Source organism: Anomaloglossus baeobatrachus, chromosome 1 (assembly GCF_048569485.1).
Source record: "Anomaloglossus baeobatrachus isolate aAnoBae1 chromosome 1, aAnoBae1.hap1, whole genome shotgun sequence".
NCBI classification, from domain to species: Eukaryota; Metazoa; Chordata; class Amphibia; order Anura; family Aromobatidae; genus Anomaloglossus; species Anomaloglossus baeobatrachus.
In genome coordinates, this window is record NC_134353.1 from 747,627,612 (window position 1) to 747,653,488 (window position 25,877).

At 50.3% G+C, this 25,877-nt stretch overlaps 1 protein-coding gene across 1 annotated transcript in view; it reads left to right on the top strand.

Moving 5' to 3' along the window:
- The window catches only part of ANAPC5 (anaphase promoting complex subunit 5), a 179,676-nt gene that overhangs the window by 50,992 nt on the left and 102,807 nt on the right, over positions 1 to 25,877 (top strand). Inside the window, exon 6 of the mRNA XM_075323552.1 lies at positions 4,162 to 4,263. Coding sequence (XP_075179667.1) covers positions 4,162 to 4,263 — 102 coding nt within the window. The remainder of the gene's footprint in view (positions 1 to 4,161; positions 4,264 to 25,877) is intronic.

Sequence of the window (25,877 nt, forward strand, 5' to 3'; positions counted from 1 at the left end):
CTGTTCGGTGGGGAGGTGGGGACGTTCTGAAGAATCGAGTCGGAGGACGAGAACAGAACTCTGTCCTGTGCACATGGGCACACTGTCCCTCACCCACCGGTCTGTGACCTGTGGCAGCTAAATGTCGCCAAAGGCGAGCGAGTCTGCCATCAACCGCGGATGCGGAAAGATGAGAGAGCTGAGAGTCATGAGGAGACCGCCTTGGTAGCGGTTCCTCCGGCTGCCTTCCTTGGGCGTGATTGAGCCCGGCCGGCAGCTGAGCCTCTGAGGCTTTTCAGCCCTTTTGGACGAGGACAAATGGGACCTGCCCGAGCCTGGGAAGGACCGAAACCTCGACTGTCCTTCCAGGACAGCATTAATAGGGTAAGTCGCAATGCAGACATTGCGAGGTTACGGACGCCCCTGCGGCACAGATGAACCTGTGCTCAAGACCAGCTGCGCAAGAACAGCTGAAAAGCTTAGGGTGCCCATACGGCTGTGAATGCCGGAGCAACCGACACGCCGATAGCCTCATAGACAGATTCCAACCAGAGTCCATCTGTCTGTCAATGGTATCTGTAAGTGAAGTCCCATCTCCACTGCACTATGGCTCTAGCCGCAAGCCTGGAGATTGGAGAATCCACCTTTGGACCCTGGGTCCAACGCCTGACCACGTCAGGGGGAAAGTGATAACGTGTATCCTTAATACGTTTGGAGAAAACGCTTATCTGGGAAACGTGGTGTTCCTGGACTGCTTCTCTGAAGTCAGCGTGGCCAGAACAATACTCAATATACGTTTGAGCTACTGAAATGGGACTTCTCCTGCTGTGAAGTTGACTCCTCCGCTGGGGGAGCTGAGGGAGAAAGATCCAACATTCCATTGATGGACGCTATAGGATCATTCCTTATGGCGTCACCATCCGGTGTATCCGGAGTGAGAGCGGTGTCAGGATCAAAGTCCTGATGAGCTACGTCTGCCTCATCATACAGAGAGCCTCCTGGGACCCCCCCGGAGCACCGATTTTATTCCAAGTGAGGGTGGCCAGGGAGCAATGATCCAGATTGCCCATGGCCTGTCCGGACTGCAAGTCTCTATCACATTGCAACTCCGTCCCTGTCCTTGGACAGGGTTGAGAGGTGGTTCTTTTGGCCACGTCAAGTAGAGACCCCGGCTGACCAAGTGCTACAGGGGAGCATTGCACCCAATGGGGAGCAGTGCCGTGGAACAGTATCACATGCAGCAAAAACAGCATCGAAAGCCTGTGTTGCTTATATGCTGCTGCCGACTTATAGAGCCAAGAATGGCGACCGTACAGTGCAATGTATATCATACAAGCATAAAGTACAAATAAACACTGCAGCCCATGCAATACAAGCAGCATAGAAAGCCTGCTTTTCTGCTGCTGTAGACTAGCCATCTAGGGGAATATAGCCCAGAATAGCGACCATACAGTGCAATGTATAGCATACAAGCATAAGTACAAATGAACACTGCAACCCCTGCAATACAAGCAGCATAGAAAAAAAAACCTGTGCCTCAGCACTCCTGCTTTTCTGCTGCTGTAGTCTAGCCATTCCATGGCGAATATAGCCAAGACTAGCGACCGTACAGTGCAGTGTATAGCATACAAGCATAACTACACATGAACACTTCAGTACGTGCAATACAAGCAGCATAGAAAGCCTGTGCCTTAGCACCCATGCTTTCCTGCTGCTGATGTGTCGCCATCTAAGAGGACATATAGCCCAAAATAGCGACCTATGCAGTGTACTTAAAATACAAATAGACAAACTGCGGTATTTAGTGTCAGCACCCCAGGTGCCGCTTACCGCCCGCCTATAAGCGGGTGTGTGGTCGCCCTAGTCCTGTTGGTTGCCCAGAGTCCGTTCTCTCAGCTCGGGCTGCAGGAATGGCTGCCGGCGTCCTTCTCCAGCTCGTGTGAGTAGGGGCGGGCCGTGGGCGTGCCCCAAGTCAGAGCGGGAAACCGGCGTCCCACAGTGTCTAGTGAGAGGGCTGGAGCATGTAAATAAGGCTCCAGCCCTCGGCTCTGCTGATAGTACAGCGTCTCTCCCCTACCCTGATTGACAGGGTGGGGGCGGGAACGAAGCTGAGCTAGGCCGCAAAAGCCGGGGACTGGATTTATAAGCGCCGCCGCCGTAAAAGCGCGGTCGGCGCTAAGTCCCCGGCGCACTACAAGTCCCAGCCGCGTCGCCGCTCCCGGAGCGTCCGGCGCGGTAGTTCCCAATAAATAAAGTCACTCAGCTAGGCTGCAGTGACTGTAACCCTTTACTGTCCCCGGTGCACTAGCACACCCAGCAAGTCTGGAGTGTGCTGTGCCTGTGTGTACGGGGACACAGAGTACCTGAATGGTGCAGGGCCATGTCCCTGAACGGCACTCCCGCTCCACATCCAGCAGGTTCAATGGGTCTGTGGATGGAGCCCGGCCTCAGGGCTTTGGGGCCGGTAAGATCCCACTTCCTCAGAGCCCCTCAGGGGGATGGGGAAGGAAAACAGCATGTGGGCTCCAGCCGCCGTACCAGCAATAGGTACCTCAACCTTACAAACCACCAGTGGGGTGAGAAGGGAGCATGCTGGGGGCCCTAGTATGGGCCCTCTTTTCTTCCATCCGATATAGTCAGCAGCTACTGCTGACTAAACAGTGGAGCTATGCGTGGATGTCTGACCTCCTTCGCACAAAGCCGAAAACTGGTGAGCCAGTGATCCCACTGGGGGTGTATAGCCAGAAGGGGAGGGGCCTTACACTTTTTAGTGTAATTGCTTTGTGTGGCCTCCGGAGGCAGTGCTATACACCCAATCGTCTGGGTCTCCCAATAGAGCGCCGAAGAAAAGGAATTTACGGTAAGTAACAAAATTCCCTTCTTTTTGGTCGCTGCAAGTTTTACGCAAAATGCAATAACAGGCGATCAAAACGTAGCATCTGCGCAAAAATGCTACCATTAGAAACATCAGCTCGAGACGCAAAAAATAAGCCGTCACTGAGCCATAGATCCCAAAAAATGAGAACTCTACGGGTTTCGGAAAATGGCGCAAAACGTACGCCACTTTTATTGGACAAGCTTGTGAATTTTTTTTAACCCCTTAGATACAAGTAAACCTATACATGTTTGGTGTCTACAAACTCGCACCGACCTCAGGCATCACAATAACACATCAGTTTTACCATATAGTGAACACCGTGAATAAAAGATCCCAAAACCTATTGTGCCATCACACTTTTCTTTTGCAATTTTTTCACACTTGGAATTTTTTTGCTGCTTTCCAGTACACCATATGGTAAAACTTATGGTTTCATTTAAAAGTACAACTTGTCCCGCAAAAAAAACAAGCCCTCATATGGCAAGATTGACTGAAAAATAAAAAAGTTACGGCTCTCTGAAGAAGGGGAGCAAAAAACAAAAGCGCAAAAACGGAAAGTGCCCCGGGGCTGAAGGGGTTAATAATGGCTCCAGACTGTTCTCTGAAGGCAGGCACAAATACCAGTGAATTTATATTGTACATTGAATTATTCTCAATAGATATCAACACAGTTTGATTTTTCAACAATAGAAATGAAATACAAAATACAATGTTATTACTTGGTAACTTATGTTACAAAAAAAGGTAACGTAAGTTACCAAGTAATAACATTGTATTTTGTATTTAATTTGTATTGTTGAAAAATCAAACTGTGTTGAAATCTATTGAGAATAGTTCAATGTACAATATACATTCACTCATTTTTGTGCCTGCCTTCAGAGAACAGTCTGCAGCCGTTATTATCTCAGTTTTTGGCTTGTGAATGTAACGTAAGTTACCATGGAATGACCCTATACCACTGTTGAAAGTGACTGTCACCAGCCCAGGCTAAATGTATTTTTGTTCTTTAGCCATCATAAAATTACCAAGTAGGACATAATTACATTACATTTCTGTGTAACTTATTATGCCTTCCTAGTACTCTACCGTAATATGTCTTCCATTTTCACACAGAGGTTATGTCTGTGTGAATTTTGACAGAACTTGTAGCATACGTTACCGGAGTCTATTGTATTAAGCAATGTGCAGAAACACTAGGCGCCATCTTGTGTGTGCCATTTAGAATGGGATAAGGTTGTAAATGATGATATATTGGTTACGTCTTCCCTCCCATGCATCTGTAATCCAATTATTGTTCTTTCCAGGCCTCGTTACTGAAGAATGATGAAAGTAAAGCTCTGTCTCCAGTCTTCTTGCAAAAAGAATTGAACAATCTGCTGAAGTTTAATCCAGACTTTGCTGAAGCTGTGAGTTTTAGGAACACTGATTGCATTTTGTGTGCACTGGTTCATGTGTTTTGTTTTTGTTTTTTTTGTTTGCTTTATTTTAGGAACGCTCCCAAAAAATGTTAAACTGAGGCATTGGTGCTCAACATTATTATTATTTATTATAGCGCCATCAATTCCATGGCGCTTTACATGTGAAAGGGGTATACCTAATAGGGACAAGTACAATAATCATAAACAATACAAGGCACAGACAGGTACAGGAGGATAGAGGTCCCTGCCCGCGAAGGCTCAAAGTCTACAAGGGATAGGTGAGGATACAGTAGGGGAGGGTAGAGCTGATTGTGCGGCGCTGTATCAGCCTGAGGGTTACGGCAGGTTGTAGGCTTGTCGGAAGAGGTGGGTCTTCAGGTTCCTTTTGAAGCTTGTCAAGGTAGGAGAGAGTCTGATGTGTTGTGGCAGAGAATTGCAGAGTATGGGGGAGGCACGGGAGAAATCTTGGATGCGTTGGTGGGAAGAGGAGATGAGAGGGGAGTAGAGAAGGAGATCTTGTGAGGATCTGAGGTTGCGTGCAGGTAGGTACAGTGAGACTAGGTCAGAGATGTAGGTAGGAGACAGGTTGTGGATGGCTTTGTAGGTCATGGTTAGGGTTTTGAACTGGAGTCGTTGGGCAATGGGAAGCCAGTGAAGGGATTGGCAGAGAGGAGAGGTCGGGGAGTAGCGGGGGGACAGGTGGATTAGCCGGGCAGCATAGTGACCCACATGGATCAGATAACACAGCATGAATTTAGCAAATCTCTATTGTAACTTATTGATATACAGCACAACATTTTTTTTACTTTGTGTAGCCAATTTAAACATTTGTCACATACAGTATATCTCTGACATTAAGTCAGCAATAGAAAAACTTCCTCACTGGCACTGCTAAATCAATCTAATTCTTCTAACTTCTAGATACAGGCTTTTCTTTGTCGCTCCATTGGGAGACCCAGACAATTGGGGTGTATAGCTACTGCCTCCGGAGGCCACACAAAGTATTACACTTTAAAAAATGTAACCCCTCCCCTCTGCCTATACACCCTCCCGTGCATCACGGGCCCATCAGTTTTATGCTTTGTGTTGAAGGAGGCTGACACTCACACAATGCTCCACATTTTAGTCAGCAGCAGCTGCTGATTATATCGGATGGAAGAAAAGAGGGCCCCTAACAGGGCCCCCGGCATGCTCCCTTCTCACCCCACTGAGTCGGCGGTGCTGTTAAGGTTGAGGTACACATTGCGGGTACACAGGCTGGAGCCACATGCCGTTTTCCTTCCCCATCCCTTAGGGGCTCTGGGTGAAGTGGGATCCTAACCGGTCATCCAGGCACTGGGACCGGGCTCCCTCCGCAGCCCCTGGTGGTATCTGCCGGACAGGAGATGGAGTATCGTCAGGGACATGGCCCTGCATCTACAGGTACTCTGTGTCCCCTTTGGGACGGTGCATGAAGCACCTTGGCCTCAGACGCTGCAGCGACTGCGGTGTGATTTTTTTTTGACCGGGACTACCGCGCCGACCGTGCCTGTTTGCCGGCCGCGGTTTTTACTTTAGTCCCCGGCTTTTGCGGCCTAGTGTATTAAACTCCCGCCCCTGGGCCTGCCAGTCAGGGGGAAGGGCGGGACGGTCGGTATGACGCCGACGGTGAGGGCTGGAGCACACTTCGCTGTCCTCCTCCCCCCTCACTGTTCACTATGGGGCGCAGATTCCCGCACTTTTGTGGTTCCGCCCTCGGCTCCCTCCTCCCCTCGGAACGCCGGCAGCCATTGTTATATGGCCTGATTCTGCCGGTGGAGATCTCAGAATGTGCTCACTGTTCGGCAGCACTGCAGCTCTAGGAGAGGGGGTTCCTAACCGGTCGCCATGCACTGGGACCGGGCTCCATCCGCAGCCCCTGGGGGATTCTGACGGACAGGAGACAGGACATCATCAGGGACAGAGCCCTGCATCCATAAGGTACTCTGTGTCCCCTTTGGGGGACGCTGCATACAGCACCTGGGTTACAAACGACGCAGCGGTTGCTGTGTGGTTTGTGAGACCGGGACTACCGCGCCGACCGCGCCTGTTTGCCGGCCGCGTCTTTAACTTTAGTCCCCGGCTCTTGCGGCCTAGTACCATATACTCCCGTTCCCGGGCCTGCCAGTCAGGGGTAACGACGGGACGGCCGACGGGACGTCGGCAGTGAGGGCTGGAGCATACTTGGTATCCTCCTCCCCCCTCACTGTGCACTGTGGGGCACCAGTTTCCCAATAGGGTGCTGGCCCCCCTTAGGTGCCGAAGTGTATATGTATATATATATAATATATATAATTATATAATATATATATATATATACATTTATATGGTATATGATTTCACTGTTCGGCAGCACTATTTGCTTTTGGCTATATACCCTCGCTGATTACTAAGAGGTGACATCAGCAGGTCGTCCGCAAACAGTAAGGGTGCCAAGGCACAGGCTTTCTTTGCAACCTGTACCTCTTGTGCGGCTATATTGCCGGCAGGTTCCACCTATCATTGCAAATGCTTGGCCCCTGGGGCACTCACTCAGCCGGAGCCTCTGGCACGGGTGGGACCCTCGGCTCAGGTGGTACCACCGGTTCCACTGCACAGATGGCAGGGATAGAGTTTGCACGTTTGACTGAGCAACTCTCTGAGTCATTCCATGGCCCAGTCTATGAACAGAGGGGCTGCTAAACTGGAAGCTTTGCAGTCCAGACCGGTAACACAGGGCCAGGGAGCTGTGAGTTCATCGCCCCCAGGCCCCTCTGGGTCGGTATAACAAGGGGCTCCTGGGGTAACACCCAGATCCCACGGTGAGAACTCCGACACGGACCGCGGCCTCACACAGGCTAACCGGGCTCGCTGGGAACCTTCCACGACTTCACTGTCGTAGTTAAGGATGAAGCGGAGGTCGCAGCTCAGGGCTCTGAACCTAACGTTGCGCTCAATCTGGATACACCTGAAGGGGACGCCATAGTAAACGACCTTATAGCGTCCGTCAACCAGGTGCTAGACCTCTCTTCCCCATCTTCTCCTATGAAGGAGTCGGCTTCACAGCGGGAGAAACACCAGTTTAGGTTTCCCAAATGTACACGGAGTGCGTTTTTTTTTTCGATCACTCTAACTTCAGAGAGGCTGTCCAGAAGCACAGAACTTTCCGGACAAGCGCTTTACTAAGTGCCTTAATGACACACGTTACCCTTTTCCCCCCTGACGTAGTTAAGGGTTGGGCTCAGTGTCACAGGGTGGATCCTCCAGTCTCCAGACTGGCGGCTAGATCCGTAGTGTTAGTGGCAGATGGTTCATCTCTCATGGATGCCACTGACAGGCAAATAAAGCTTATGATGAAATCCATCTTTGAAGCCATAGGCGCATCTTTTGCTCCGGCCTTCGCAGCCGTGAGGGCTCTCCAAGCTATCTCAGCTTCTCTGGCTGAGATTAATGCGGTCGCACGTATCTCTGCCCCGCAGGTTGTGTCCTTGGCTTCTCAAGCGTCCTAGCCCTCCTCGTCCAACAGGCCACAGAAGAGCCAGAGGAACTCTTCTCCACGGCGGTGTAAGTCACGTCCTCCAAAGACCACCGGAGGCACCGTCTCCAAGGCAGCCTCCTCATGACTTTCGGCCGCCCCAAACCGCATCCTCGGTCGGTGGCAGGCTCTCCCGCTTTTGCGACGCCTGGTGGCCACATGTCCAAGACCGATGGGTGAGAGACATTCTGTCTCACGGTTTCAGGATAAGAGTTCAGCTCTCGTCCTCCGACTCGTTTTTTTCAGAACATCTCCGCCCCCCGAACGGACCGTTGCGCTTTTCAGGCGGTGGACACTCTGACAACAGAAGGAGTGGTGATCCCCGTTCCCCTCAGGAACGCGGTCGCGGTTTTTACTCCAATCTGTTCGTGGTGCCAAAAAAGGACGGCTCATTCCGTTCCGTTTTGGACCTCAAATTGCTCAACAAACATGTGACAATCAGGCGGTTTCGCATGGAATCCCTCCGATCTGTCATCGCTTCGATGTCCCAAGGAGACTTCCTAGCATCAATCGACATCACAGATGCCTATCTCCATGGCAGATCGCTCAAGGGCATCAACGCTTCCTGCGTTTCGCCATCGGGGACGAACACCTTCAGTTTGTGGCACTGTCTTTCGGCCTGGCGACAGACCCACGGGTCTTCACCTAGGTCATGGCATCCGTCGCAGCGATCCTACACTCTCAGGGCCACTCGGTGATCCCTTACCCAGACGTTCTCCTAGTCAAGGCACCCTCTTGGGTGGCTTGTTAACACAGTCTGACCGTTGCTCTGGAGACTCTCCAGAGGTTTCGGGTGGATCATCAATTTTCCAAAGTCAAAATTGTCTCCGACCCGTTCACTGACGTACCTCGGGATGGAGTTTCATACTCTCTCAGCGATGGCCAAGCTGCCGCTGGACAAACAGCGGTCGCTGCAGACAGGGGTGCAATCCCTTCTTCGGGCTCAGTCGCACCCCTTGAGGCGCCTCATGCACTTCCTGGGGAAGATGGTGGCAGCAATGGAGGCAGTTCCATTTGCGCAATTTCATCTGCGTCCTCTCCAATAGGACATTCTCAGCAAATGGGACAAGAGGCCGACGTCCTTAGACAGGAACGTCTCTCTGTCTCTGGAAGCCAAGACCTCACTTCAGTGGTGGCTTCTCCCCACTTCTCTGTCGAAAGGAAAATCCTTTCTGCCCCCATGCTGGGCTGTGGTCACGACGGACGCGAGCCTGTCAGGATGGGGAACGGCTCAGGGAACCTGGACTCTGACAGAGTCCTCCCTTCAGATCAATGTTCTGGAGATAAGGGCAGTGTATCTAGCCCTCAAGGCGTTCCATCGGTGGCTCGAGGGCAGGCAGATCCGCATACAGTCGGACAACGCCACGGCGGTTGCGTACATCAACCACCAGGGCGGCACTCGCAGTCGTCCAGCCTTCCAAGAAGTCCGGCGGATTCTGCTGTGGGCGGAGGCCACAGCCTCCACCATCTCCGCGGTTCACATTCCGGGCGTAGAAAACTGGGAAGCAGACTTCCTCAGTCGCCAGGGCATGGACGCGGGGGAATGGTCTCTCCACCCGGACGTGTTTCAAGAGATCGGTTGCCGCTGGGGAACGCCGGACCTCGATCTCATGGCGTCTCGGCACAACAACAAGGTCCCGGCATTCATGGCACGGTCTCAGGACCACAGAGCTCTGGCGGCGGACGCCTTAGTTCAGGATTGGTCGCAGTTTCAACTGCCTTATGTATTCCCTCCTCGGGCAATGCTGCCCAGAGTGTTGCGCAAGATCAGGTCCGACTGCCGCCGCGCCATTCTCGTCGCTCCAGATTGGCCGAGGCGGTCGTGGTACCCCGATCTGTGGCATCTCACGGTGGGGCAACCGTGGGCGCTCCCAGACCGACCAGACTTGCTATCTCAAGGGCCATTTTTCCATCTGAATTCTGCGGCCCTCAACCTGACTGTGTGGCTATGAGACAGGCCAGGAAACCAACGTCAGCCAAGATCTGTCACAGTAACGAATAACGTTTGGAACACCATTCTAAGTCTGAACTGGGTGCAAAAAACCTAAAAAAACATCACTATGGGGAGATAAGGTATGCACACCAGTGACTATGTAAGGGGAATACATGGACTAGCAGAAACTGCTGTGTGAATACTGACTTGAAAAATCCAATAGCTATATGAAGAGTGAAAATGTGAAAAATGGAATCTGCATTACTGCCATGAACATATGAATCAAGAGAAATTTAGCTACTGAATTGATCAATGCAATAGAGCCCCAACACTACGCCAAAGTATTTCTCTACGTTGGGGTCCCTAGCTTGTGTGTGTCCTCTCATGCAGTTAAAAAAACTTACCGTGTATGGGAAGCTGAGACCCAGGCTATTTATGCGTATTATATGGATTATATTATAATATGCATAAATAGCCTGGGTCTCAGCTTCCCATACATGGTAAGTTTTTTTTAACTGCATGAGAGGACACACACAAGCTAGGGACCCCAACGTAGAGAAATACTTTGGCGTAGTGTTGGGGCTCTATTGCATTGATCAATTCAGTAGCTAAATTTCTCTTGATTCATATGTTCATGGCAGTAATGCAGATTCCATTTTTCACATTTTCACTCTTCATATAGCTATTGGATTTTTCAAGTCAGTATTCACACAGCAGTTTCTGCTAGTCCATGTATTCCCCTTACATAGTCACTGGTGTGCATACCTTATCTCCCCATAAGATCTGTCACAGAACTTGGAGGATCTTCTTAGCCTGGTGCTCTGAGAGGGGGTTTACCCCCTGGCCGTTTGCCTTACCCAGTTTTCCTTCCTTCCTTCAATCGGGATTGGACAAGGGTTGTCTCTCGGCTCTCTCTCTAAGGTCAAGTCTCGGCGCTTTCCGTGTTTTTTCAAAAGCGTCTAGCCAGGCTTCCGCAGGTCCGCACGTTCCTGCAGGGAGTTTGCCACATAGTCCCACCTTACAAGCGTCCGCTGGAACCCTGGGATCTCAACATCGTTCTACAGACTCTTCAAAAACCACCTTTTGAGCCGCTGTGGGATGTCTCTCTATCACGTCTTTCGCAGAAGGTGGCATTTCTAGTGGCGGTTACTTCACTCCGTAGAGTGTCAGAGCTTGCAGCGCTGCCATGTAAAGGCCTTTTCCTGGTATTTCACCAGGATAAGGTGGTTCTGCGTCCGGTCCCGGACTTTCTCCCTAAGGTGGTGTCCACTTTTCATCTCAATCAGGATATCTCCTTACCTTCATTTTGCTCTCATCCAATTCACCAATATGAAAAGGATTTGCATTTGTTAGATCTAGTGAGAGCACTCCGGACCTACGTGTCTCGCACGGCGCCATTGCGCCGCTCTGATGCGCTCTTTGTCCTTGTCGCTGGCCAGCGTAAGGGGTCGCAGGCTTCCAAGTCAACCTTGGCTCGGTGGATCAAGGAACCGATTTTTGAAGCCTGCCGTTCTTCTGGGCTTCCGATTCCTTCAGGGCTGAAAGCCCATTCTACCGGAGCCGTGGGTGCGTCCTGGGCATTGCGGCATCAGGCTACGGCTCAGCAGGTGTGTCAGGCGGCTACCTGGTCGAGTCTGCACACTTTCACGAAACACTATCAGGTGCATGCCTATGCTTCGGCAGATGCCAGCCTAGGTAGGCGAGTCCTTCAGGCGGCGGTTGCCCACCTGTAAGAGGGGGCAGTTGTTTCGGCTCTTTTTATTGAGGTATTCTTTTACCCACCCAGGGACTGCTTTTGGACGTCCCAATTGTCTGGGTCTCCCAATGGAGCGACAAAGAAGAAGGGAATTTTGTTTACTTACCGTAAATTCCTTTTCTTCTAGCTCCTATTGGGAGACCCAGCACCCGCCCCTGTTCCCTTCTGGCTGTTTGTTCTTTTGTGTACACATGTTGTTCATGTTGAATTGTTCTTTTGGTTCATGGTTTCAGTTCTCCGAACATCCTTCGGATTGAATTTACCTTAGACCAATTTATAAGTTTCCTCCTTCCTGCTTTGGCACCAAAACTGATGGGCCCGTGATGCACGGGAGGGTGTATAGGCAGAGGGGAGGGGTTACACTTTTTAAAGTGTAATACTTTGTGTGGCCTCCGGAGGCAGAAGCTATACACCCAATTGTCTGGGTCTCCCAATAGGAGCTAGAAGAAAAGGAATTTACGGTAAGTAAACAAAATTCCCTTCTTTCTAGTATATATCGTAGGACCATACTTTTAAATGCAAATAACAGCAGTAATACCACAGACTGTGCAGGATAAATAGTGCTTCTTCAGGCCACCACCGTTTCGCATAAACACGTGCTTTTTCAAAGCCTCTTAGAAAGCATCTCCTTTTGTAAACAGGTTTTTACATGAGGAATCCTGGACAACTTCAGAGCAGTGCTTACAAGCTCTTCAAAACTGCTTGTCAATACTGCACGTTTGACTGCAGTGGTGGCTGATATCCTAAGCAATGAGAAAAAAATAAATTTATAAGCACTTTGCAATTTTACCCAGAAACGAACATAGAAATAACCCTTTCTTTGTCGCTCCATTGGGAGACCCAGACAATTGGGTGTATAGGCTATGCCTCCGGAGGCCGCACAAAGTATTACACTGAAAAGTGTTAAGCCCCTCCCCTTCTGCCTATACACCCCCCGTGCTCCCACGGGCTCCTCAGTTTTTTGCTTTGTGGGAAGGAGGTCAGACACGCACGCTCAGCTCCACAGATTGGTCAGCAGCAGCTGCTGACCATGTCGGATGGAAGAAAAGTGGGCCCATATAGAGCCCCCAGCATGCTCCCTTCTCACCCCACTCTTGTCGGTGGTGTTGTAAGGTTGAGGTATCCATTGCGGGTACGGAGGCTGGAGCCCACATGCTGTTTTCCTTCCCCATCCCCCTCAGGGCTCTGGGTGAAGTGGGATCCTATCGGTCTCCAGGCACTGAGACCGTGCTTCATCCACAACTCCTGTGGAGCCTGCTGGATAGGAGCCGGGTATCGTTCAGGGACATGGCCCTGCTACTTGGAGGTACTCTGTATCCCTGTGGGGACAGCGCACTGCAACACTCCAGCTTTGCTGGGTGTGCTAGTGCACCGGGGACCACGGCGCTGACCGGGTTAATATGTGCCATTACACACTCAGCGTTGCTGAGTGTGTTTATGTATAGGGACTGCCGCACTGACCGCCGCGGCCATGGAAACACTGCGGCGCGGCTGGGACTTGTAGTGCGCCGGGGACTTTCACGCCGGCCGCGCTTTTACGGCGGCCGCGTTTATTACTAGAGTCCCCGGCTTTTTGCGGCCTAGTTTCCTTTCCTCCCGCCCACAGCCCTGACAGGCAGGGGAAGGGCGGGACGCTGCACAGAACGAGCAGCACTGAGGGCTGGAGCATGCTTTGCATACTCCACCCCTCTCACTGTGCACAGAGCGGGCACCAGTTCCCGCTTTTTCTGGGTCACGCCCACGGCTCCCTCCTCTCCTCAGGACACCGGCAGCCATTCCTGTCAGCTCCTCGGACGCTGCAGAGGGGGACAAAGTCTGGGAGACCCAGGCAGGGACTCTGGTGGCCTCACAACCGCTTTAGGCGGGTGGTAAGCAGCACCTGTGGTGCTAGCCCCATTGTGCAGTAGTGTAACATTATATGTTTATGGTATATATGTTTTACACTGTATGGTGCACAGTTGATTTCTGGCTATATACCCTATTGTGTTACTCAGGGAAGATAATAGCATGGCGCCCACGAAAGGCAGGGGTGCCAAAACACAGGCTTATGTTGCCTGCGCCGCATGTACGACCCCGCTACCGGCAGGTTCCACTGACCCTCATTGTGTGCACTGTTCGGCCCCTGTGGCTCTTACTCAGCCGGAGCCTCTGCTAAGAGGGGCCCAGGGGGAGCCACCTGCTAACACTGTTCAGGTGACGGGGACGGAGTTTGCAAAACTCTCTGAGACTATGGCTAAGATACTAGAAGCCTTGCAGTCCAGGCCGGTATCTCAGCACAGGGACTCTGTTGAATCTTTGTTCCCTGGCCCACCTCAGCTGGACCAACAATGTCCTCCCGGGGTATCTCATGGATCCCAGGCTGAGGGTTCTGACACAGACCCCAGCCCCAGACCGACTAAGCGAGCTCGCTTAGATTTTCCCTCGACATCATCATATTGTGCAGGGTCTCAGAGGGGGGAATCTCTGGTTGATGATGCGGAGACAGCTGATCAGGATTCTGATCCTGAGGCCGCTCTCAATCTTGATACTCCGGACGGGGACGCCATAGTGAACGACCTTATTGCGTCCATCAATCGTATGTTGGATATTTCTCCCTCAGCTCCTCCGGTGGAGGAGTCAGCTTCTCAGCAGGAGAAATTCCGTTTCAGGTTTCCCAAGCGTACACCGAGTATGTTTCTGGACCACTCTGATTTCAGAGAGGCAGTCCAGAATCACCATGCTTGTCCAGATAAGCGTTTTTCTAAGCGCCTTAAGGATACACGTTATCCTTTTCCCCCTGACGTGGTCAAAAGTTGGGCTCAGTGTCCCAAAGTGGATCCTCCAATCTCCAGACTGGCAGCTAGATCCATACTTGCAGTGGAAGATGGGGCTTCACTCAAAGATTTTTTTTTTTTTAAGTCAGATACTTTTTTATTAAAACAGAGTACATACAACAGAATAACAAATCGGCATCCAAATTAAATTTATCACATCTATTACCCCTTTAACTCCCCCTCCCGCCCCCCCTCCCCCACCCCGGCAGCAACACTTCTCCCCGATACTACATCCCATATAGTACACACTTATAATACCCTTCAACTGTAGTATAGAACCATCCCGTTGTGCAGGAGGAACAACTAGTAACACAAATAAAACCAAACACACACATCAGAGGTCTCAGACGGCTATCCCGGTCCCAGACCAGTTTATTGGTCCATCACTCGTCCTATCCGCATTGCAGCCAAGGAGACCAGAGCTTCTCAAACATTTTAACATTCCCCCTTCTTTCATACACTCCCCGTTCCAGCTGAAGAATACATTTCACCCTTTTAATGTACTCTCCCCTGGTCGGGGGGTCTTTTTTAATCCAGGACCTGGCGATTAGCTTTCTTGCCGCATACAGCAGCCTAGCAATGACAATTTTCATAGTATTTTCCACCCCAAGCTCCTCAACATATCCCAATAGGCAGATCACTGGTTCCCTGGGGAGGACACACCCATATGTTCTTCCTATCTTGTGGATAACCTTAGTCCAAAAGGAGACCAGTCTCGGACAAGACCACATCATGTGAAAAATACCTGCGTCAGATCCCTGACACTTTGGACTCTCCGAATTCCTTTTCAACCCCATTTTAAACATCAGTAAGGGAGACCTATATACCCGGTGAATCACGTATAGGTGAGATAGTCTGGCCGGTTCGCTCATGGAAAGTTTAGGGACATACTCCAGGATACTCTCCCACACCTCCTCCGTTATCGGCCCAACTTCCTCCTCCCATTTAGATTTAGTTTTAATTGGGTATTCTAACAGAAAGGTATGTAGTATATCTTTATACGTGCCAGAAATGATCCCTTTAGTGCTTCCTCCGCCCTTACACACATACTCCAGTACCAGGTCAGTCTGTATGGCCACACTTTGTTTAGCCGCTTGGGCTGCAATCGCATGTTTTAATTGTCTGTAGTGGAGCCAGCCGGACGCCGGTAACTGAAACTCACTCTGTAACTGCGGGAACGATTTCACAATTCCTCCGTCCAATATCTGATGCATGTATATCACACCCTTGCGTCTCCACTCCTCAATATTCCCCATTTTCTGAATCTCCGGGAGATTACTGTTATCCCAGATAGGTGTAAACTTAGTTAACCGGGTCACCCCTCTCACCCTTTTCAGCCTATCCCAGGTCTTATTTATAAGTGCCATTGTAGGAGATGTTCTACCCAGGAGCCCCACCGCACCACCCTCTAGTCCCATTACCAATGGACTTCTACCCACTATGTATTCCAGTACTTCTTTAATGCCCCCATCTTTCTCTCGATCAGACCAACCCCTGAGGTGTTGACATTGCGCCGCTATATAATACAATTCCGGATTTGGGATTGCTAGACCCCCCTCATCCTTCGGCCTTTGTAAAGTCTCTAATCGCACCCTAGGCTGCTTTTTACCCCACACCAGGTCCCTAAACAGCGAGTTTATCCCTTTAAATCTTTTCCTTGAAATACAAACAGGGGCATTGTGCAGTATGTATAGGAGTTTAGGCATTACTACCATCTTTAGCAAATTAACCCTTCCAACAACTGACAAATGTAGCTTGTTCCAGGCATCCACCTTGGCTCTCAATTTTTTAAGGAGAGGCCATAAGTTCACCTGTATGTATTTTTCTACTGGCAGAGATATCTGGATACCTAGATATTTAAATTCGTCCACATTCTTCAATTTGTTAGCCCCAGTATCCTCATTTGTCCAGGCTACTTCCCCATCCACCTTAAAGAGGCTCGATTTAGACCAATTAATGGTCAGTCCCGAAACTTCTCCAAATTTCTCTATTATCTGCATGGCATGATCCAATGAGGCTGATGGATCCCCCAAGAAAAGTAATAAATCGTCAGCATAAAGAGCTATTTTCTCCTCTAAATGCCCATACTTAAATCCATGGATCTCCTTTGTTTTCCTAATGGCCGCCGCCAGAGGCTCTATTGCAATAGCAAATAGGAGCGGCGATAGTGGGCAGCCCTGCCTCGTTCCCCGGTTCAACTCAAACGCTGAGGAGGTCATACCGTTAACTCTAACTTTAGCAGTAGGCTTATTATACAACAGCTGCACCCACTTTACAAACCGTGGGCCAAAACCCATATGCTGCAACACTTTCCACAGATACCCCCACTCAACACTATCGAACGCTTTCTGGGCATCTAGCGAAGCGATCACCCTCCGGCCAGGGTTGTCAGGCGGCAACTGTTGATTAAGGTACAATCTCCTGATATTAGCAGCTGTCGACCTATTGGCCATGAACCCTGATTGGTCCATATGGATTAGGTTAGATATAACTCCAGTCAGCCGGTTTGACAACACCTTAGCCAGAAGCTTCACGTCCGCTGTTAATAACGAGATGGGTCTATATGAGTCTGGAAGCCTCGGATTTTTATCCTCCTTAGGAATTACTACTATTATTGCTTCTCTCATAGATTCAGGCAATACACCTTCCCCCTCCGCCACCTCAAAGACTTTCAATAGTTTGGGTAATAGGATTTCTTCTAACTGTTTATAAATTTCAACTGGTAGCCCGTCTGCTCCCGGTGCCTTGTCATTGCTCATGCCATGCAGAGCGCCCTCCAGTTCATCAATAGTAATAGGTGACTCCAGTTTATCTCTATCCGCCACAGACAACACCGGAAGCTCACCTCGCTCAAGAAATGAGTCCACCTCTTCCACCCTCATCTCTCCGCTAGAAGAATATAGCGTGCGATAGAAATCTTTAAAGACCTCAAGGATCGCCTCAACCTCAGTGACCTGTGTCCCCTCCACCGTGTCCATACCATGCACAAAGGGACTACTCCTTTGAGCTGCAGCTATAACCGATAATAGATGACCAACTTTTTCCCCCTCCTCATAAAAATGCAATTTTTGGAATGCCTGCTTCCTTGCCGCCTTCTCCAAAAGCATCTTATTAACCTGTTCATGCGCCTGCCTAAGATTTTGCTTCGCGTCCGTAGTAGTACTCCGGATTGCTTCCAGCTCTGCCTTATCTAAGGCCTCCAGCCTATCTTTCTCCTCCTGCCTCGTCTGTGTTTTACGTTTACAGATATCCCTGAACAGGAGCCCCCTGAGGTATGCCTTCATCGCATCCCATACCACCAGCGGACCAGTGCTACCCTCGTTGTGGATAAAGAAATCCCCAAGATCCCGTTCTATATTCCCCATATTAATATGACGGATCCATGTTGGATGAAGCTTCCACTCTCCCCTCCTTCCCCCTGTCAGGGTCCCCCGTCGTATGGACACTAGAATTGGGCTATGATCTGAAATCACTCTTGTCAGATATTGCACGTCGCTTATCATTGCATCCATCAGATCACTAGCTAGAGCCATGTCAATGCGGGACAGAGTGTTATGCGAAGCCGAATAACAAGAGAAGCAGGATACCCTCCCATTCCTCACTCGCCAGGCATCCACCATTCCAAGTTCCCCAATAAGAGTGCCAAACGAAGTCATACTACTATCCTGAATACCTGGAGGTCTACTACTCCTATCCCAGTACAGGTCTATCACATTATTGAAGTCCCCCACCAGTAAAAAAGGGATTACTCCCCCCTTCTCAGAGAACTCCCTTATCTCCCTTAGTTTGGTGCACTTATATGGAGGTGGTATATATATATTGCAGCTATACACATGAGTCTGCCAAATATTTTACACTTGACGGCCACACACTGTCCCTCTTTATCCACATACACTTCTATCTCTTCATATTGCACAGAGTTATGGATCAGCAGTGATACACCCCTTGCATAGTTGGAAAAGGTGGAGTGATAGGCCTTCTGCACCCATCTCCTATTTAAAACATGTGTTGTCTCCTTTGTTAGATGCGTTTCTAGTAGACATATTACTGACGGGTTCTGGTCTTGAACATATTTAATTAATGCCGCTCTCCTAGACCTATCTGATAACCCTCTAATATTCCAACTCAACACCTTAATTCTATCCCCCATTATCCCACCCAGTAAAACCATCAAACCTTGTAGTATCTCCCAATGCTGCCTCTACCCTACCCCTTTCCCCCCTCCCCCCCTGCTCCCCTCCCCTCCTACTCCCCACCACTTCCTGTTTTCGAGTACTCCCGTGAAGCATCGGGTTTTCCAAACCTGGTCCATAATCCCTACTAAATTCCCCCCTACCTCCCTCGCCTTCCCCTCTTAAACACATTTTAAAACTCGTCCCTTTTCCAACAATTCTCCACTCCCCCCCTTTCTATGTATAATCATATTCCACTCAACCAATATAACAGTAAAATGGCGAACAGTAATTAAACTGGAATCTCAAATTGTAAATACCACCACCACGCCAAATTAGGCAGTCCCCATGTCCTGCGAAGCTCACATCAAACCCTTCGCATTCCCCCTGCATACTACCTCAATCCCAAAGGGAAGGAGGAAAAAAAAAAAGAAAGAAAAAACAAGAAGGGTCCCCTGTAAGCTCCTAAGGATGTTGTAGAGCCTCAGCCGGCCTTCTCCAACACACTGCAGATTCAGACAGTCAGCTCATTCCTTCAAACGGATCCGCTTTTCGTTTGCGTCCAACCACTGCATGGCTTCCTCTGGAGTTGTAAAAAAGTGCACCCGCTCCAACGCCATCACTCTTAGCTTTGCCGGGAACATCATTGAGTATTGCACCCCCATCTCTCGCAGGCGCCTCTTTACTCCCGTGAAAGTCATACGTAGCTTTTGAACAGAAATGGAGTAGTCCGGGTATATGGAAATTCTCTGGCCGTCAATCATAAGATCCTCCATGTCTCTTGCCTTTCGCAGTATAGTGTCCCTGTCTCTGTAGTTGAGGAGCTTGGCTAGCATAGTGCGAGGGCCCCTGCCTGCTGGTTGTGGCTGCATCGGGACTCTGTGTGCACGTTCCACAGCATAGAGCTTGGATAAGACATTAGCACCCATTTTCCCCCTGAGCCAGTCTTCTACATATTCAGTGGGGTTTCTTCCTTCCGCTTTCTCAGGGATGCCGACAATTCTATTATTTCTTCTAGAGCGGTTCTCTAAGTCATCATTTTTTGCCATGATTTCAGCTATCTGCTGTGCAAATGTTTTTTCAGACTTTTGTAGTTTTGTAATATGATCCTCTGTTATCCCCACTCTCTCCTCCACAGCCGTTGTTCTCAGATCTGCTTTCTTCGGCGCTCCATTGGGAGACCCAGACGATTGGGTGTATAGCACTGCCTCCGGAGGCCACACAAAGCAATTACACTAAAAAGTGTAAGGCCCCTCCCCTTCTGGCTATACACCCCCAGTGGGATCACTGGCTCACCAGTTTTCTGCTTTGTGCGAAGGAGGTCAGACATCCATGCATAAGCTCCACTGTTAAGTCAGCAGTAGCTGCTGACTATATCGGATGGAAGAAAAGAGGGCCCATACTAGGGCCCCCAGCATGCTCCCTTCTCACCCCACTTGCGGTTTGTAAGGTTGAGGTACCTATTGCTGGTACGGAGGCTGGAGCCCACATGCTGTTTTCCTTCCCCATCCCCCTGAGGGGCTCTGAGGAAGTGGGATCTTTCCGGCCACCAAGCCCTGAGGCCGGGCTCCATCCACAGACCCATAGAACCTGCTGGATGTGGAGCGGGAGTGCCGTTCAGGGACAAGGCCCTGCAACTTTCAGGTACTCTGTGTCCCCGTATGGCAGGCCACGCACACTCCAGGCTTGCTGGGTGTGCTAGTGCGCCGGGGACTGTAGCGCTGTGCGCTGGGCTTATAGTCCCTGCAGATTACTGGGGGACTTTACGTGTGGGGACCGCCGCGCCGACCGCCCCTGGAGCGGCGGCGCAGCTGCGACTTGTAGTGCGCCGGGGACGCGCCGACCGCGCTTTTACGGCGGCGGCGCTTCTAACTTTAGTCCCCGGCTTTTGCGGCCTAGCGCCGCTTCATTCCCGCCCCCATCCTGTCACTCAGGGACAGGGAGAGACGCTGTTCTATAGCAGCGCCGAGGGCTGGAGACTTATTTGCATTCTCCAGCCCCCTTCACTAGACACAGTGGGCGCCGGGTTCCCGCTCTTGTCTCGGGCACGCCCTCGGCCCGCCCCTCTCCTCTGGACGCCGGCAGCCATTCCGGCACGCAGAGCGGGAAAACTGAGACACTGAGCTACCAGTACAGGATTCCGGCGCCACACACCCGCTTTTGTGCGGGCGGTAAGCGGCAACTAAAGTGCTGACCCACTAATGCCGAAGTGTCCTGTTGTACTTTTGTACGGTCGCTATTCAGGATGCAGACCTAGAAACAGCAGCAAAAGATCAGGGGTGCTAAAGCACAGACTCTATATGCTGCTTGTCTTACATGTGCTGCAGTGTCATGTGTCATATGCTTGTATGTTTTACATTGCACTGTAAGGGCTATTCTTGGCTGTCTACCCGCCTAGATGGCTAGACAGCGGCAGCAAACAGCAATGGTGCTAAGGCACAAGCTTTCAATGCTGCTTGGATTGCATGTACTGCAGAGTTTATTTTCATGCTTGTACATTCACTGCATGTCGCTATTCTTGGCTAATGCTCCTTGATGACTAGACAACAGCAGCAGAAAAGCAAGGGTGCTAAGGCACAAGCTTTCAATGCTGCTTGGATTGCATGTGCTGCAGTGGTTATTTTCATGCTTGTATGCTATACATTCACTGTACGTCGCTTTTCCAGACTAATGCTCCTGAATAACTAGACAACGGCAGCAGAAAAGCGAAGGTGCCAAGGCACAGGCTTTCTATGCTCCTTGTACTGCATGTGCTGAAGTGTTTATTGTACTTCATGCTTGTATGCTATACATTGCACTGTACGGTCGCTATTCTTGGCTAATGCTCCTAGATGGCTAGACAGCAACAGCAAAAAAAAAAAAAAAAAAGCATGGGTGCCAAGGCACAGGCTTTTTATGCTGCTTGTACTGCATGCGACTGTTCCAGGACCCCCAGTGTGTGCAATTACTCAACGGGGTCTCTGCTACAGGTGGCCAAAAGAACCACCTGTGATCCCTGTCCAGGGACAGGGACGGAGTTGCAGTTTCCGCTGATATATTGTCTGTGGCTATGGCTAACATCTTACAGACTTTGCAGTCCAGACAGACCTTGGGCAATGTTGATTCAATGCCCCTGGCCACCCTGATTTCGAAACAAATCATGGCTCCAGGAGGGTCCCATGCATCCCAGGGTGCAGGCTCTGACACGGACGACAGTCCCAGACGGCCTAAGCGAGCTCCCTAAGAACGGCCCTCGACTTCATCACAGTACTCTCTGTATGACGAGGCAGACGTAGCTGTTCAGGACTCTGATCCTGAGACCGCTCTCAATCCGGATACACCGGATGGTGACGCTATAGTGAATAATCTTATAGCGTCCATCAATGGAAGGTTGGGTATTTCTCCCTCAACTCCTCCAGTGGAGGGGTCAGCTTCACAGCAGAAGAAATCCCTATTTCGGTATCTCAAGCGTATATTGAGTACTTTTCTGGTCACTCTGACTCCAGAGAAGCAGTCCAGGAACATCACGCTTATTCCGATAAGCGTTTCTCCAACCGTATTGAAGATACGCGTTGTCTCTTCCCCCCCTGACGTGCTCAAGCGCTCCAAGGGTGGATCCCCCAATCTCCAGGCTTGCGGCTAGATCTATAGTTGCAGTGGAAGATGGGACTTCACTTAAAGATGCCATTGACAGACAGATAGCCCTATCGGCGGGTCGGTTGCCCCGGCATTCGCAGCCATAGAGGCACTCCAAACTATTTCAGCTAGTATTGCGCAGAGGGACGCGGTCACATGTACATCTTGGCCGCAGTAGCGTCCTTCACCTCGCAATGTCGGCATTACGACTCAAGCTGTTTATGCTGTCCTGGACTCTACGAGCCGTACGTCAGTGGCGTCCGCCAACTCCGTTTTGTTACGCTCCTAGTGTTAAGGGATTGGAGTAGATGCTGCTTCCACAAAAGTGCTTAACCAGATTGCCTTTATCTGGTGACAGGCTGTTTCGTGAGCGGTTGGATTAAATCATTCAACTGTCCAAGGGTACGGATTCTTCCTTACCCCAGCTATCAAACAAGACCCATCAGGAGAAGGGACAGTCGAGGTTTCGGTCCTTCCCAGGCTCGGGCACGTCCCAATTGCCCTCGTCCAACAGGACTCAAAAGGCTCAGAGGGGCGCAGGTTCCTGGCGGGCTCAATCACGCCCGGAGAAGGCAGCCGGAGGAACCGCTACCAAGGCGGTTTCCTCATGACTTTCAGCCCTCTCTCTCCGCGTCCGCGGTCGGTGGCAGACTCCCCCGCTTTAGCGACATTTAACTGCCACAGGTCAATGGCCGGTGGGTGAGAGACAGTTTGTCGCAAAAACTTCACCGGCCGAGCCGAGGCTCTTCTGCAGGCAGTAGGAGTCGTAATCCCGGTTCCTCCTCAGGAACAAGAGACACTTTTTACTCCGATCTGGTCGGGGTGACAAAATAGGACGACTCCTTCCGTTCCGTTCTGGACCTTAAACTGCTCAACAAGCACGTGAAAACCAGGCGGTTCCGGGGGGGCGTGGTCTGGCCATGGAGGAGAGAAGACACGGGTAACATTGCTCCTGTGCTGAAATCGGCCCCAGGCTCATAAAACCCCACAGTACACAGCCAGAAACACCCTCAATGTCGGCCAAAAAGAGGGGGAACAAAAACAGACGAGCTTCAGACCTCCCGGTGCCCTGCAGCCCTGGAATTACGCGATTTTTGAGAAGCACGTCCGGCCCAAGGCAACAGCAAACTTACTCTAAGATGGCGTCGGCAGCTTCCCCTGCAAATCTTCCAGCGTGGAGGGACAAAGTGAGTGCAGGGCAGGACGCTGGAGCTCACAGCACTGAACATGCAGCTGCAATCCCCACACCATCCAGGTCGGAGCAGGAGCAGGGAGGGGGAGGGTCGCTCCAGACTGAACGGCACACAGATAACCCAGGCAAGACAGCAGCAGGGGGGCAGGAGGGACCGGAGCCACGAGGCATGAAACAGCCGGAGGTAGGGGGAAGGCAGCGATGCCCCGGCGGGGGGGAGGTGAACACAGGCAGGGGTCCTCAGGGTCCAACCGCAGTAGAAGCTGACATAGCCAGCATACCACAGACGGATTCCAGGCATGTATCCTCGGGCCTGCAAGGGAACACAGGAGGACAGGCATACGGAGATGTGACCATATCACACAGCTCAGATAAGGAGAGTCACTGCTGTCCTTCTGCAAATAATATCACTTGGAATTCACAGCAGGAGAATGGTGATAAGACCCTCTTGGCCCCAGATGCTGATATAAATACCACCACCCCCACCATGTCAAATGAGCAGAATATAATAACATCCATCACATCCATAATATCTCTGCCACCCTCCCCTGAAAGAGGACTGCTCCCTCATTTACTCAGGCCCACTGCTGCCACCAGTCTAACAGGAGAAGCCTCACAAAATGGTTCTCAACAAGTTGATGGTGTCTGGGAAGATTTAAAGGCACGGATACGGACCATCCCTACCAGGGAAGAGATGGAGAATTATATTGCAAAAATGGAAGCTACATACAAGGCGGAATCGTCCGCAATAAGAGGAGACATGCAACAATTGACAAAAAGAGTGGAGAAATCTGAACACCGCACAGAAACGGTTTCACAACAAATCACCACGCAGGAGCAGGCGCTATCGGAACAGGCCTCACAAATTGAATACCTGACAGATCTCCTTGACGAGTTAGAAAATAGAGGAAGGCGTAACAATATCAGAGTAAGGGGTATCCCTGAATCGGTGAGCCCACAAGACCTAGACGGAACACTGCGCCATCTGTTCAACTCGATATTAGATCTCCCTCCAGATGCTAAACTAGAATTGGACAGAGCTCACAGGTCGCTAGGCCCAAAACCAATGCAAGGTGCTAACCCGCGAGATGTCATATGCAAAGTCCATAAATTTAAAAAAAAAGAAGATATCTTATTTAAAGCACGTCAGAAGGGGCAAATTATACTCAGGGGCACTCCTATTCTGCTCTTGCAAGATCTTTCTCGCCATACTCTACAAAAACGACGAGCATTGAAACCTCTTCTTGATGTCTTAAGACAAGCAAATTTTCTCTACTCCTGGGGATTCCCCTTCAGACTACAGGTACGCCAGGCAGGCTCCATGCGAGTGCTCCGTAACCTGGATGATCTCCCGGAATTCTGCTCGGCTCTACAGATTCCCTTGATCCACATCCCTCCAGCAGACTGGCCTAGGGTACACAGAAGGGGGGAGAGTTTACCTGCCCGGATGCTTTCACTCCCACAACGATCTCGTATCCAGAGAAACAGAGATACCTTCCAGAGGGGAGAAACCAGAAGGCCTAACGCCTCATCTTCATCCTAGAATTGAACTACACTACTGTGAACCCCGCTGAGTTTCCTCTGAGGAACTTTCCACGCAGTAAGATCCGGAGGAGGGTCTTCTTATGGGCATCCCTTTTTCTTTGCTTCTGTGGACAAGCTTCTGATCATTAGCATTGAGCGACGGAATATCGATATGATGGTGGTATCTACATGACTCCTACACTTCCTTTTGGCTTACGTAATATGTTTTTGTAAAATGTAAAATGTTCCCATACACGTATATGAATATTATCAGAACAGGCCGCTTGGCCTGATATTTCATATTTCATATTTCATGTTTATGTCTGTTTATGCATTTGCTTATTTCCTGGTTGTGGATGTTCCTGGGTGACCGGTTTAAGCTTGAGGGTCACCGTATTAAGCATTTGGGCCTGGGGCTGGTTCGGCAGGGAACTAATCCCTAGTGGAAAGACAGTCCCCCCTTTTGGGTCTCTACTCACTGCAGGCAGGAGTAGAAATTAGTGACCCCCCATTCTTAATTTCTTAATTTCTTGATTTCTTGACCTATAGTCAAACATCCTTAATATATCTCATATTCTCTATCCCCTACATTTCTTTTCTTCCCCCATACCGACTCATCTGTTGAATACTATACTCAGATATATTCTTATATATCTTCACACAGTCTCCTCTTCCTCTTCACTCCCTCGCTTTTCCTTTCCTCTTCGCTTCCCCCCCCCCCCTTTTTTTTTTTCTTCTCTCTCTCTCTCTCTTTCTCTCTTCTCTTCTTCTCTTCTTTTCTCGATCCCCCATATTGTCAGTCCTACTTTCCTACTTGAACTCAACTCTCTAGACCTCTCCCCCTTTTCCATTTCTTGGCGTCCTACACATACCTTTGCCTACACTTGACTCCCCTCCTTAGACCTCTGAGGTCCCCAGAGCAACATGACTACACTTAACTGTTGTTCAATTAACATACGAGGCTTTAACACCCCTCAAAAGCGTTCACAGGTCCTGTACTCTATGCATAAGAAACAAGTCCACGTCCTTATGTTACAGGAGACACATTTTAAAAAAGATCATGTA